The 15073-nt window shown below is 39.4% G+C and overlaps 2 protein-coding genes across 3 annotated transcripts in view; both read right to left on the reverse strand.

Annotated features, from left to right (window-relative positions):
* The window catches only part of LOC149838311 (uncharacterized), a 69244-nt gene extending 57636 nt beyond the window's left edge, over positions 1-11608 (reverse strand). For both annotated transcript variants that reach the window (XM_090006513.1, XM_090006512.1), the window contains exon 1: positions 11446-11608. In XM_090006513.1, the coding sequence (XP_089862639.1) occupies positions 11446-11536 (91 nt within the window). In that variant the 5' untranslated portion in view covers positions 11537-11608. The remainder of the gene's footprint in view (positions 1-11445) is intronic.
* A 1800-nt stretch (positions 11609-13408) lies between these two features.
* LOC149838313 (3-phosphoinositide-dependent protein kinase 2-like) lies at positions 13409-14817 on the reverse strand. The gene is made up of 5 exons (XM_090008222.1): positions 14668-14817; positions 14410-14523; positions 14146-14315; positions 13582-13804; positions 13409-13492 (listed from the first exon to the last, which is right to left on the reverse strand). The coding sequence occupies exons 1-5, from the start codon at positions 14815-14817 to the stop codon at positions 13409-13411; spliced, it is 741 nt and encodes a 246-aa protein (XP_089864348.1).
* Between the last annotated feature and the right edge of the window lie 256 nt (positions 14818-15073).

Raw genomic sequence — 15073 nt, forward strand, 5'->3', positions numbered from 1 at the left:
TCAGCAACAACAAGGCCAACGAAAGACCAACGGGAGAGTTTATGCCGTTACGACTTCTACTCAGGACGATCAGACTGATCTGGTCTAAGGTATCTTCTTAGTTGGCAAATCGATAGTACTCGTGTGATATATTTAATTTTGGTACTACTCACATTTAGTACGTTCTAATTTCGCGGACGAAATTCTTTTAAGGGGGTAGGGATGTAAAACCCGAAAATTTTATAAAATTTTGCAAATTGGGCCTGGATCCAAATTACAGATCCAAGACCCATAAAGGGGTTTTTCACATACATTTACCTCGTAAATTTGATATGTACTTATAAGTACAATAATTTGTAATTAACTAAGTAATTCGGAGAATAATAATCATCCAATAGGAGTGCGTAGATGGGTATGGGATCCATATACCGGATCCATGTACATATATATATATTTATATATATATCTAAATATATATATATGTGCATAATAATAAATAAATAATATTAATATTGGTAATACTATAGAAACATAATATATATATATATATATTAAGCGGATTCGAGGATCCACAGTTGGATCCACTTGGATCCAACTTGCGGATCCATTTTGGTGGGGGTTAAGGTTTTATTTAAAATGTGAGATTTAAAATAAATAAAATTTTTAAGTTTTTTTTTATTCAAGGATCCACAGTGGATCCATTTGGATCCACTTGTGGATCAATTTTGTCTTGGGGCCGGGTTGCGGGTCTCGGGTTCGGACCCGAGCCCCACCCCATTTTCTTCAGCCCTGTTAAATGAAAAGGGCAACCCGATAAGGGTTGCCCGATAAAACCCTAACCCCAAAACAGAAAGGGGGGGCGCAGGGGCAGGGGGGGGTTACGCAGAGCGTAACGACCCCGCGCCCATCTCGGCTGAGAAGGGGGAGGCCTGGGGCCGATAAAGGAGGGGAGTGGAGAGGGGCTCTCACCCTCTTCACTCAGCCCCATCTCTCTCTCTCTCTCTCCCTGTCTGCGGGCGCGCACCGGAGAAGGAAGGGGTCGCCGGAAAAAGGCTGCGGCAACTCGCAGCCACCAGTAGCCACCAACACCCACCAAAGTCTTCCAGCAAGCTCCCTTCTTCACGGCATCCGCGGGGAGCAGCAGCCGCAAGGGTCGTCGGAGAGTTCGCCGGAAGATTTCGTCAAGAGGTACGGGTTTTCCTCTTGATTTCGAGTGAGAAAAAGGGTGTAAATTTTGCTTTACATGGAATATTTTAGGAAAATCGTAGAGGGGCAGATTTGGGGTTTGAGGCGCCGGAACCCCAAATCGTCAGTTTTGTGAAATTTGATGCTATGGGTTATACTGGTACCTTATTGGGTGGGTTGAGGATGCTATTGAAATCAGTTTTGTGGCCGATAGGCTTGTCTAGCAAAAGTTTTCTCCATTACCAATAGTCTAGTAATCTGATTTTCAGTTTTTTTGAGGTGTCGAGTTGCATATGTTGAGATTGTGTGGCTGGTTTAGTATTGTTTAGCATAAGTGGTGCTATTACTGTGGTTTGGTAATTATGTGCAACACATGGTTGAGGCTTCTTTCGTTTCATGTATGCTTCTTGATATCGGCTGTTTATAACTGTACTATAAAAAAAAAAAACATGTTGATAGGTAGTGCGATTGTGGTTTACATAAGCTTTTGAACCATGATTTTGTTAATGCATGCAAGTGCATGTTTGATGATAAAACTTCAGTCTGACGTTTTCCCTATGTTTCTGTTTAGTTAATCTACTGTGCAACTAGATATGCGATACTTCTGTTTTCAAGATTTTATGGAAACGGTAGATTTTATTTGTTCTCCAGATTTTCTTTTGCTGAAAATCCCAATAACTAAGTTTGTGGCTATGATGGCAAGTAAACCTCACACAATTATTTTTTTGAGATTTCAAGTGTGTTATGCAAATATTGCTTGAGTACTATTGAAAACCATTTAATCTGATGGCATGCTTCATAATAGTAGATATACTTTATGCTATTTTCAGTAGCCTTTAACTCTCAAGAGGCTTAAACCGGCTGTGCATATTTGATGGAAAATTTCTGTGCTCAGTGCAAAATTTGGATGGGATTATCAACATATATTTAATATCTTTCATAGTGTTTGAGTTGTTCTTATATAAATTACTCTCTTTAGCTACTAAGCTCTTGTTCATATAGTGCATGGATGTCATGGCTGTGTTTGGGTCTCCTCAAGACACTTAAATACAGGATTGAGAGATACTTTCGTAGTTTTAGGCACATTATTTTGGACTCTTCTTTGGCCTCCAGAGCATATCTTATAACTCCTTAGAGTCATATGAAGATGGGCCAGTTGCCTGTAACTTTATGTAAGTTCTGCAAAGGAAAAAGGTTTTGTTGTTAGTATGAAATATAAATTGTGAAACAAGGGTTTACAGATTCAAAGAAAGACTTGTCTGACAGGGGGGGGGATTGCCGGTTGGGTTTCGGTTGGAGTGAGGCTGAACCCTAGTCAATTAAGTCGGCCAAGCTTGAATAGCCAATTTCAAGAAAAACCTTATATAAACTAGATGTTATTTTAAATCCACAATTTGACTCATAGTGTGTGCATTTAGCTAAGTAGGTAACATGCTTGTCATGTACATGTGTGGTTATGAGTTCAAACCTTGCCTTATATAGAATTAAGTTTTTATGTATGTTCCACATGCCTATTGGTTATGTTATGCTTATTCAGGGTGATGTTTCCTTAGGTGCTTAAACTTGATAAATAATCCTTGTTCAAAATTATTGTTGTACGTGAGTGTACTTGTGCATATACACATGGAATTTAGATCAAAACTGCATGGTTGTTCGTATGTTTTAATTGGATTGATTCATGAATGAACTCTTGCATTTGACACGAGTGGGTGCATGTCATGAAAACATGCATTTAATGTGTGTGTGTGAATGTACGCTTATGCCTATGAAATTATTGTTTCATGCACAATTTGCATACATGAATGCGCATTGAAAAGCATGTGAAAAGAATGCATAAGTGGCATACTCTTTATGATTTTTGCTTATGCATGTGGTAATGATTAAATTAGATCATTTGTGGCTGGATGAGCCTCGAGAACCAATTGTTCTCTGTTTTGGTTATTTTGATGCATTGCAACAAATCAAATGTGAGATTTGTTGTTTTACCGCACTGTTCTATGTTGTCATGGGCGGTGGTCCCGTGAAAAGCTTAGCATGCTGATGTGCAAGCTTATGTTATTAATTCTGCATGTAAATTTGCAAATGTAAAAGAAATGAATTAATAACCAGATAAAAGAAAATAAAGAACAGTGTAATTCACTTTCTCCTTGATGTCCCTGCTCTAGCGTGGGAATCTTGGATGTTGCGGTTTAGGGGAAACCGTGAGGATACAAAAACTCCGTGTGCGTTTTGTTGCCCCTGAACCCGATATTAAGGTTCTTCTCCTGGCCACGGTTTTAGGGAGAGTCCGCCACTTTACCCGGGAGTGGTGTGTTAGTCACAGCTGTGAGTTTGTTTGGTATACCAAGAAAGTGGCGCCAGTGGATGCTGTTTTCCATGGTGTCCCCGACTTTGGATGTTGTTTTCCAAGGTTCCGATGGATGGTGCTGTTTCCTGATATCGGTCGTGGGCTAAGTTTGGAACCCGGTAACAAAATACAAATTGTGTGTGAAGCTACCCCGGGAACCCTACTTGACCTCGGGGTTTGTACCCGTTTGGTGTATCCGCGGGCCACTGTAATTAAAAAGAGGAATATAAGAATGTGTACATTTAATAGGACATGCATATGGAAAGAGAAAAACTGAAATGGAAGATAATAAATGGTTCATGCATTGCACATAAATCATGCATACTCTTGTTATGCATTAGTTCATGCATGTTTACCTGTTCACTTGGTTGCTTATGTTGATCATTGTATGGTGTTGAACTCTTTTGCATTTTAATTGCCTTATTGATTAAGTTGTAATCAATGTTGCATATTTCGTGTTCCCTCTTGTTAAATGTTTAATTATGCATGAATGATTAATTGACTTAGTAATTGATTTTAATCGTATTCCTCAAAATATTACATGGATCTTATTTATGCTCTTTTTCTTATTTGATTCATTAGGGAAACCTGTACGCAGAATTCTTCGGATTTCTGACCCTCTTATTTTATTGGTTTTTCCCAGGCATAGGTGAGCAGTGAAGTCGACTAGCTTCTGAGGGATACGAGGGTCACAATTGTTTCAGACGACTTCACTTACGGACAGAGTGGCTCTACTGTTAATTTTCTTTTAGTTCTTCTGATTTTCCTGCAAATTGATATTTCACTTTTGACATGGAACATATTACTCTTTTGATTCATTAATAAAAGAGTTCAGTGGATTGGTTATGATTGATAAATGTAAGTTGCTTTGTGGTGTGTGGTTATCCAACTGAAATTGAAACTGTAGGGACCCCAGGTCTCTGGGAAGTTTTCCGCGACTCTTTAAAAAAAAAAAAAAAAAAAATATATTCCGCATTTTTTTCAAAGGTAGGAGTTGGGGTCGTTACAGAGAGACGGCTGCACAGGAAGAGAAAACTTGTTAACTTGTTATTAGGGCCTCTCTCTATGTTAAATAGAGAGAGGCTTAAAAGAATAATTACAACTAAGCCCATTATGAAAACAAAATTTCAAATAGCATCTAATATAAAAAGACTTCACTTAAAACCACCTATTCTCAACAGGATGAAAAGAGACCGGGTGCTAGTTGCTTATATTACCTCTACGTTGTCACAAGAGGTGCTTGTGGCAATTCTAGATGACTGTACAACCATGCAACTTTAGGACAGACTAGTTCAAACATATTCACAGGTTTCTCAGGCCAGGATTTTATTTCTTAAAAGAGAATTTCAGATGTTAAGAAAGGATTCCATAAGTATCATGGAGTACTTGAACAAAATGAAGATCATCATAGATCAACTAGCAGTTGTTGGGTGTGCAATGAGTGATAAAGATATGGTACAACAAACTCTGAGTGGATTGGGGCTTGATTATAATATGATTGTTACTTCCTTATTGTGTTTACCTGACCTGCCCATATTTGAAGACCTGCGTGCAAAACTACTTCAATATGAGATGAACTTAAAAGGGTTCTCTGAAGAATCATATATACATACAGGCACGCAAGATGTTTTTGCCATAGGGATAGCTTATAGACGAGGACAAGGAAGTTATGATGTTAAGGGAAGAGGAGGACAAGGAAAAAGTGGACAAGGAGGCCATGGACTATTACCTACACCCAACATACCTTCTAACTCACAACGGCAGAGGCCAATTCCTAATTGTTTTCTGTGTAATAAAAGAGGGCACATCAAAGCTAATTGTTGGTTTAATCCCCTAAATAAAGAAAAATTAACACAGACTGAAGCAAAGAGAGGAACAGATAGCTCAAAAGCCAGTGGAGAAGTAAAAGAGTTGCTATTGTCAGTTTTGGCAGGATTAAATCTGAAACAGAATGAGCAAGGTACTTGGTATGTGGACTCTGGGGCAGCGACTCATGTTACTGGTGATATTGGTAAGCTCTTAAACCATGCTTCTTACATTGGTAGAAATAGTATAGTCACTGGGGATGGATCCCACCATTCTATCTCTCATATTGAAAATTTTGTTATACCTATGTCAAAGTCCTCTCTCAATCTTTCAAAGGTTCTTTATGCTCCTAACATCAAGAAAAACATTATTTTTTTTCTAAGCTTGTTGATGATATCAATGCTTCAGTTGAATTTACTCTCTCTTCTTTTCTTGTCATGGATCTTTGCACGAGGGAAACATTCGCTAAAGAAAAACGACAAGGCAATATGTATGTTTTCCAAGAAGATCCTTATACTCGTGTTCGCCCTGTTGACCCCAACTTGAATCTCTCATCATCGTCGTCATCAGTGATTTCTACATGTGTTTTTACTGTCTCTGAATCCAATAAGTCAAATCTTTGACATGGTCATTTAGGTCATTGCAGTAGTAGTTTCATTCAAAAGCTTGTCTCAAATAACCTTATTCCCAAGTCTAGTTTAGGAATGAACATTAATGACAACAAATGTTCTAGTTGTCTCTTATGTAAGAGTCATGTTTTACCTTTTCATTCTATCAATAAAAGATCTTCAAGACCTTTTGAGATTATATGTTCTGATGTTTGGGGGTTTGCCCCTGTTGCTTTTGTATCTGGAACTAGATATTACCTTATATTTGTTGACAGTTATTCTCGTTATACTTGGATTTTCTTTATGAAACACAAGTCTGAGACCTTCAAGTTGTTCCAAAATTTTCACTCTTTTGTCAAGAATCAATTTTCTGAAAACATTCTTTGCTTTCAATGTGATGGAGGAGGTGAATTCTCTTCAAGTGACTTTATTAACTTTCTTCAAGGTAATGGAATAAGGAGAAGGGTGTCTTGCCCTCAAACACTTCAGCAAAATGGAATTGTTGAAAGTGCAATAAGTATGATACATGATAGTAATCTTCTGATTACTCTATGGACAGAAGCATTTCATTTAGCAGTCCATGTGATAAATCGATTTCCCATGATTATTTTGGAGAACAAGTCTCCTTACTTTTCCTTATTTGAAGTTCATCCCAACTATCATGATTTGCACGTGTTTGGTTGTGTATGTTATGTTCATATTGACAATTCAATGAGACATAAGTTTCAGGACAACGCTTTGAAGTGCAGGTTTGTGGGTTATGCAGATAACTATAAAGGATGCAGGTGCTATGATCCCGTGAGCAAACACATCAAAATATCAAGAAATGTTATCGTCGATGAATTGAATTTTGATCATCGACGCATCACTTCTTAATCAAATTCCAAAGTTGAGGTCTATCATCCTTGATTGAATTCTGAACTTTTCTCTAATACTAATGATATTTGTTCTTCAGATTGTGATCAAAAGGATAAATGAACTATGCGTGTTGATAGGTTGATTGTACAGGAGAGTACAGAGCCATCTTTGGATCCAGAAAGGTATAAAGGTTTTGTTTATACTCGACGAGGAAGAAAGGTGCCCACTATTTTTAATCAAGAAATGGATACATCCTCTACATTTACTTCTACTTTTGATGTTAAAAGATCCACCTGCTTTCATCATCCAATCGAAAGATGGGTCAGTTATGAAAATTTTTCACTGGACTTTCAACTTTTTCTAACTGCTTTGGGCAAGAAAGATGAGGCCACAACATTTTCTCAAGCAGCAAATTCTAAAAGATGAATTGAAGCAATGAATGAAAAAATGGAGGCTCTACGTGAATGTGGTACCTGGGATGTTGTTCCCAGACCACCTGACAGAAATGTAGTTGGGTCGAAATGGGTGTACAAAATAAAGTACAAATCGAATGGCACTATAGAATGGTACAAGGCGAGACTTGTCGCCAAAGGATTTACACAGGAGCAAGGACAGGATTATGATGAGACCTTTAATCCAGTTATGAAAATGAGAACAATCAGATATGCAGAAGGCAATCCTATAAAATACGTATGCAAATTAAAAAGGGTTATATACGGGTTGAAGCAGGCTTCCCATTCTTGGTTTGATAGTTTCTCTCTTGAAATACAAAAATATGGTTTTAAGCGATCTCTCCTTGACCATTCCTTGTTTATATTCAAGAACCAAGACATAGTTACTCTCTTATTGATATATGTAGACGATATTATCATCACAGGTAACTTCAAAGTTCATATTAAGGAGGTCAAGCATCTCTTGAATCAGAGATTCAAAATGAAGGATCTTGGGAAACTGCGATACTTCCTTGGAGTTGAAGTTGACAGTACTCTGAAGGAATGACTCTCACCCAAAATAAGTACACTATTGATGTCCTCAACAAGGCAGGTATGATATGAGGATCCTATAAAATATCATAGCATAATCGGCATGTTACAATATTTCACTTTCACTCGACCTGATATTGTTTACTCAGTAAATCAGGCATCTCAGTTCATGCATGAGACTCGTGAAAGGCATATGGAAGCAGTTAAATAGATACTTTGGTACTTGAAAGGCACTGTTGGGGATAGTCTTTTGTACAGAAAAAGGACAAATGGACAAAATGCACATGAAATTATTGTCTATACTGATGCAGAGTGGGCGAGAGATCCAGACGAACGCAGATCGGTATCAAGCTATTGTGTGTTTGTTGGGATGAATTTGGTATCCTGAAGTAGTAAGAAACAAAAGGTTGTTGCTAGATCAAGTACAGAAGCCGAATATAGATCAATGGCAGTTGCTACTGCTGAAGCTACATGGATTACGCACTTACTGACAAAAGTGGGAGAATCAATCTCTTGATCCCTCCTTTTATGTGATAATCAAAGTGTCATCAATATGTCCTTCAATCCCATTTATCACAGTCGTGCCAAACACATCGAAATAGATCAACATTTTATGAGACAAAAGGTAGAAGAGAAGGAGATTGAGCCTAAATTTGTACGAACTACCGATCAAGTGGCTGATATATTCACAAAAGAATTGACCAAAGACAGGTTTTGGATGTTAAAAAGTAAGTTGTCCATGGTTTAAAACCATGCACAACTTGAGGGAGGGTGAAAAGACGTGTTTGTGTTCATATCGGATCACGGGTCAGGGTCCAGACCCGTAATCCGATATTTCTTTCATTAATGGCACATATGTAATTATTCTTTGTTGTAAAAGGTTTTAGTACCCTAAAATTTTTGTATTAGTAATAGCATATAATGACAAGATTAGCAGTTGATTCCTGTATTGGGAATCAGGATTTCTCTGCAGCTCCTCTCTCTCTTTGTTCCTCACCTTTCACGCATGGTAAAACTCTGGATTTTGTAAAATCTAACAAATTGATCTAGGTTTCAAGCCTAGAATTATTGTGAAATGGTAGCCAAAGAAAGATGGCCATCTTTTTTTTACAATCAACCAAGCAAAATCATTACATTAAAAAAAAACTCTCAGACAAGAACCTGAGGAAAAGGCTGGTCTGAAGACATCCACATTTTACTTCAAAACCTCCAAAAGAAATAGTGCCCTACAGGAATAACTAGAGAGAAGTCTAGTCCACCACACTGCTCATGGGAACATTAGCAGATATCAAATGAAAAAGACAAGTAAAATTATTTCACTCAAGAAGGAGAACCATTTCTATACAACATAAGAAATTTATTTGATTAAGAATTTTATATAAAGAACCACGTGGAGTTAGCATGGGAGTGAAAACCAACATAAAAAGAAGTTTCAAACTTTCAAGCAAGCATTCCCAGTTTTATGGATATATCAATGCCAGAAGAAATTTGAATGAGAACGAAAAGCCTAATACTGCAGACAAAAGCACTCTTCTGTGATGTAAATGCACATGATAAACCATCACTAATTTGTGAACCACCTTTCCTCCTATAATGCATTCGAGCTCATGAAGACCCCTAAAACTTCATGTTCATGAGAACCCTGAAATTTCAATTTCACATGAAAACTCGTGTAGCATATGCAAGTATAATATGTCACAAAAATGTATGAACCACAAATCACCCCCAAAATGTATGATATTACTGGCCAGACATTTTAGATAGTTCTATGATAGTGGCTCCCTTGCCTCTTTGGATGCCCTCACTGCCACAATGTATTCTTAAGGATTAATTTCTAAATCATGCTCTAACAGCCCAAAAGAGGTTTGGCATAGTGGGATGGGACCTAGGCTGCAAGGCAGGTAGGGATGGCAGTGGGGCGGGGCGGGGCAGGGGACAAGGTCTCCACCCCCGCCCCGCCTCAAGATTTTATCCTCCACCCCCGCCCCGCCTCCCTGGCGGGGATGGATTTTATCCTCCACCCCCGCCTTCATCCCCGTTTCATGTCCTCCATCCCCGGTTCAAACGGGGATGAGGCGGGGCGGGGATGAGGCGGGGACGGGGCAGGGCGGGGCGGGGAAAAGTGCACGTCCATCCCCGCCTCCACCCCCGGACGGGGATGGATTTTAACCTTCGTCCCCGCCTCCATCCCCGTTTCATACCCTTCATCCCCGGTCCAAATGGGGCGGGGCCCCGCTTTCCCCTGGTCCACTGCCATCCCTAAAGGCAGGTGGTCTATGTTCAAATCCCATGGGTGTCACCCCTTGTGCAAGCCGAAGCATGGCACTCCTTGGGGGAAAGGGGGCCCACAGGGTTTTACACTGCCAGGACAGCAACTGTAAGTACGGAAGGCAAAGCCAGAGCGGCTAGGTCTTTGATTTAGGGGTGGTCTCTCCGTGTAAATATCAAAAAAAAAAAATCATGCTCTAACAGAGAAAGCCTGTACCAAAAAATTTGTCCTTACATCTTTTGAATGGTTGGACTCTATATAATGATGGCATTTTCATGTTATTTCATATTACTCAATAAACTTCATAAACTCTAGCCATATATCAAAATTAGAATTCCAGTAATTACCCACCACTGGTCTATCTTGGACCCCAGATATGCATTCACACGATTTTGTAACCAACACTTTCCATTACCCAAGGATCCTCCCTAGCTCATAATTCTTTTTTTTTTTTTTGCCTTTTATGAGGAAAGAACGCTTTCATTAAGAAGGCAGTAACGAGTCGCCACCAAAAACATATACACAAGAAAGAACAATTATTCAAAACTGTGAACAGGAAATTTCAAGGGATAATCAAATTGTGTGAGGTGCACCGAATATGCATGACCTGATCCAGCTGATATCATCGAATCCCCATTATTCCTTAGCGAAAACTGATAGCTGTGATTGGACTTTGGTGTGAATCATCAGCATAACTTCTGTTTCTCCATTAAGGATTCTTCTATTCCTTAACCCCCAGATATGCCACCAAGCTGGGAAAATCCACCATTTCCGTACAGAAAACGTAATAATCTCACAAAGTCCAACCTAGAGCAGCAGGACATCTTAGAGAGGCAGCAACCAACTAATGTTTTCACAAGATTTGGGTGAATGAGGCTCTCAATACGCCATGCGCCTGATACTCCAGACCCTCCTTCCTTCCCATCATAACACACATGGTAGATCCCCCGGACAGAGACGAACCGGAGGGCGCTCAACCACGCAAACAGAAAGCACGATGCGAGAAACTAACACGAGCAGCAACAAGAACGAAGCAAGATCCATCAGACGAAAAATCAAATCCTTACAACCAGATGGCATATCAAACGATCCGTACATTCAGAGCGTACGTGTACCGCTTCGATCGAAACCAAATTCCCTTTTATGATCCGCGAACTCCTCTATTCAATCTTATCACGACAAACGCGTAATTCTAAAACCAATTCATCACATGACAATTAACGAAAAGAGGGCCACGGAACGCAACAAAAAAGAAACCCCCGATTCCGTGCAACTCAAACCGTAATTCTCCGTGACGATCTCAAAAACAATAAGAAGAAGGAGGAGAAGAAGAAGAAGAAGAAGAAGAACTACGCACTAATCGATCAGAGAAGGAAAAGATCCGTGAAGGGGAAGGATGAGATTGATTACCGCAGAACCAGTGGGAGCAATTGGCCTGGCAGGCGATGGTGAAATCGTCGTGGCAGATGGGACAGCAATCGTTGGAAGGAGGGGACTCCATCGGCCTTTTCCCTCGAAAACCCCCACGACCACCGACTGGATTGGCGGGTTCCGGCACTACGCTTTGGTTTTATCTATTCTCCCCCCCCTCTTTAGGTGGTGAGGCCCGCGAAAATTTTTGACCCCCAGATCATCCTGTAGGGCCCACCGTCGTAGGTGTCACCTTTGTTTTTTTTAACGAGGAACCTTGACAAGGAAAACCCGGTGATGGGCTTAGATTTGGAATATGTTAAGGGTTAATTTGATATAACAAATAGTTTCTTGTAATCTTCCAATAAAAGAGTGATCTATCATGTTTTTTTTTTTTCTTAACTGCTTTAAGAGTTCAGCTTGACTTGTGCCAATTTACTGTTCCTTCTATGCATTTTGTTTTTCATCAAATAGAAACTCGAGGACAATATGATCTCGAGTTTAGGTAGCAGAAATCTCCATTTCCAGATAAAAATAGGAGCTAAATAGGGGAAATCTGAAGTCAATGACAGTTATCAAAATTCAGGAGATAGATAGATTATAGAGTGAGAGCTTATGCTTCACATTCCTCATTGCTATTTGCCTTGCTTTCCTTAAAAAAAAAAATCCTCAGGCTGATGTTGGAGCTTTCCAAGGGTATGTTGCATCCAAATCACATGAAATGGAATCAAATGTGATTTGAAGTCATATGATTTCAAATCACATATTCCACCATGTGATTTGGAATCACGAGATTCACTTCAAATATGTTTTCAAATCACATTTTGTTTCTTATTTGCATGTGATTCCAAATCACATGTTTGGTTAGCTGTGCAAATGAGATTCATTCTCTCATTTGCATGAGATTTTGAATCACATGTTTGGTTAGCTGTGTAAATGAGATTCATTCTCTCATTTGTTTGAGATTTCAAATCTCATTTAAATGCAACCAAACATATCCCAAGATTAACTATGCTAGATATTCCGATCTCCAATTTGTTTTTTCTATGAGAACATTTTTAGTACCATATTTTAAGGATATTAATGACGCTTAATGTTGCTGTCTGGCTAATGGTTAACTTCAAAATCAGAACGAAAGATGTGGCCCCCAAAGCCCTTTCAATCAATATGTGAATACCAGATCTTGGAGCTGGGGATCAGCGTGGTTGGTAGGAGCTGTCAGTGCACGTCTCCTTGTGGTGGGACGTTGCAGGTTCAAAGCCCAGTGGTAAGTTGAATAATGACTGGTGGGGGTCTGCCTAACCCCAGCTTGCCTTTCAAAAAACAGAAAGAACTTGGAGCTCTAATGAAGCGACGAGACTTTGCACTGGCTGAAAATCAAAATGGAAGAGGAGGCCCTCAAAGCCCATTTAATCAATATGTGAACATCAGATCTTGGACCTCTACTGACACGACGAGACTTTGCACTGGCTGCTTCGATGCATGGTTATAATCAAAATTATTAAGTGTATGGTAGAATGATTGTCCTAAAATATAATCAATAAAATAGTCCTAATTAGCCAGTCCTTTAGATGACGAAATGTCTGCCAGAAAGCTTAAGACAACATTCTATACCGTTCTATACCGTGAAGCGGAAATTAGTCAGTTGAAGGATGAGATTAAGAGAGCATTCACCAATCAGGTCAACAATTCATAGCATCCAATTACTAAAATTACAAGGATTCTTTGTACAACACAGTAAACATGCTTCACCCTGAGCTCATGAAGATGCTCAAAAGTGTTACATAGAAGAGTTTCTTTTCATTTCATGGCAGGGACTAGCAGTCTCATGGTGTGATACCTTGAAAAACACCAGAAAAATCTCTGCTTCTCATGCCACCAACGTAAATTCAAAGCATCTCATGTTTTAACACAATTTGTGTGAAAAAGAAAAGAGTTTAGCAAATCCAAAAAATCAAAAGAATCAATGGTTCTGAAGGCTCTCAATAGCCTTCTTCCATTCCCATGCTCGCTGTTTTTCATCTTCAAAAGATACCACCTTTTTTGGCTGAAAAAGAAAACCAAGTGAGCTACTAGGAAAGGCTACATACATTAGAACCAAATTCAGGAGGTACATGACAATGTTGAGAAATATACAGTGCAGATCTTGAAATGTGATGAGCTTGAGAGTTGGACACTGAGGTCTTTTGGATCATCTGACCAGATGAGGTTTTCTTTCACCATTAAGTTTGAAGGATCCACGTATATCAACTTGGGTTTGCCTGTGAGGACGAGCTGCACCTTGTTGTTGGTGAGTTTCTGTACTTTCTTCACCATGGCGGTCATAACTACAGATTCCCCTGGATCCAGAAACTGCTGCCTGTTAATAAACAAAAAATGGGTTGAGAGAACAGGCTCAAATGCATGTCACAGCCTGAGAAGAGTATCAAAATAAGGTTACTGAGTCTAACAAACAAAATTGAAAATGATAAAAAGATCATGCAAACCAGACAAGCATCCAAAAAGAGCATTCGTTACTCACTGCTACACTCTTCCAACATTGAATTACATGGAATAGAGCTATGCGTTTTCCTTTTTTCCCTTTAGGGCAACAAATATAGATATTGCCTCTCAACAAATGTTGACCAGCATAATCCGATAATACAGCAAACAAAACTAAAATACAAAGCACAATGTATAAGGTGAACTTTAAAAACAAACCATTTAGAATCAAAATAGTCAATTGATGCAAGTGTTGCCATGTTTGGAGCTGTCTTGGAAGATGATGCGGCACTACCACTGCCATCAAGAGCCACATTTTCTTGAGAAGCGACATTCCCAACATGTGAAGGTCCCCACTCAGACTCTGGTACACCACTTGTTTCACTAACCTGAAACCAGTATAATTTGTACAAGTGGACTTTGTTTACAAGAGAAAAATAGACACAGAAATTGTTTAGCAACAAGTGTAAATGATGACAACACCAGCAACTTGGTGGGCTTGATTTGGTTCTTCATGAAGCTGATTAAAGCAGTATGAAGAAACTGAGAGTGAAGCGGGTAAAGCCACCATATGAAAGTTGCCAACTCAACCAGGTACTGAGAACCAAACCCACTTCAACCAAAGTCCCAGCCATGTCAAGTGTGCTACATAGATACTTCAACCATATATGCTTGGACTTGTGCAACTCAGTTTCAATCAGGTCATTCATAACATATACATATAAAACAAATGAAAAATACTTGCAACTCAGGAGCCAGCTTTGGCACGCATGTTCTCCTAACATGGCTCCAGTCAACTCCCTCAAAGAATGGATGCATCTTGAAAGCAGCATATCCATCATGTCTAGCACTTGGCCTTTTGTTGGGATCAGTGTAACGACCCCAACTCATACCCATTAAAAAGTGGCAAAATTGTTTTTTTTTTTAAACATTTGTGGAAACATTCCCCGAGACCCGAGGCCTTTAAGGTTATAACACATCCACAACCACAAGGAATCTTATACTACCATCATCCAAACCAAACCAACTTTATTTCGCAGGGAGATCCCGTTCTGCACGTGACCAATCGAACTTCACTCCCTTATGCAATAGCCGAGTCATCAGGGCAGTGATACGTGAGAAGTCTTGGATGAATTGACCGTAGTAA

The sequence above is a fragment of the Nuphar pumila genome, chromosome 5, assembly GCF_984573655.1.
Source record: "Nuphar pumila chromosome 5, dmNupPumi1.hap1.1, whole genome shotgun sequence".
NCBI lineage: Eukaryota > Viridiplantae > Streptophyta > Magnoliopsida > Nymphaeales > Nymphaeaceae > Nuphar > Nuphar pumila.

Coding starts and splice junctions, on each gene's coding strand:
- LOC149838313 (XM_090008222.1), bottom strand. CDS start 14,817: ATGAGTTGGGGTCGTTACACTGATCCCAACAAAAGGCCAAGTGCTAGA. Junction 14,316..14,409: donor TCAAGCCCACCAAGTTGCTG/GTGTTGTCATCA, acceptor TACTGGTTTCAG/GTTAGTGAAACAAGTGGTGT. Junction 13,493..13,581: donor CACATTTCAAGATCTGCACT/GTATATTTCTCA, acceptor TTTCTTTTTCAG/CCAAAAAAGGTGGTATCTTT.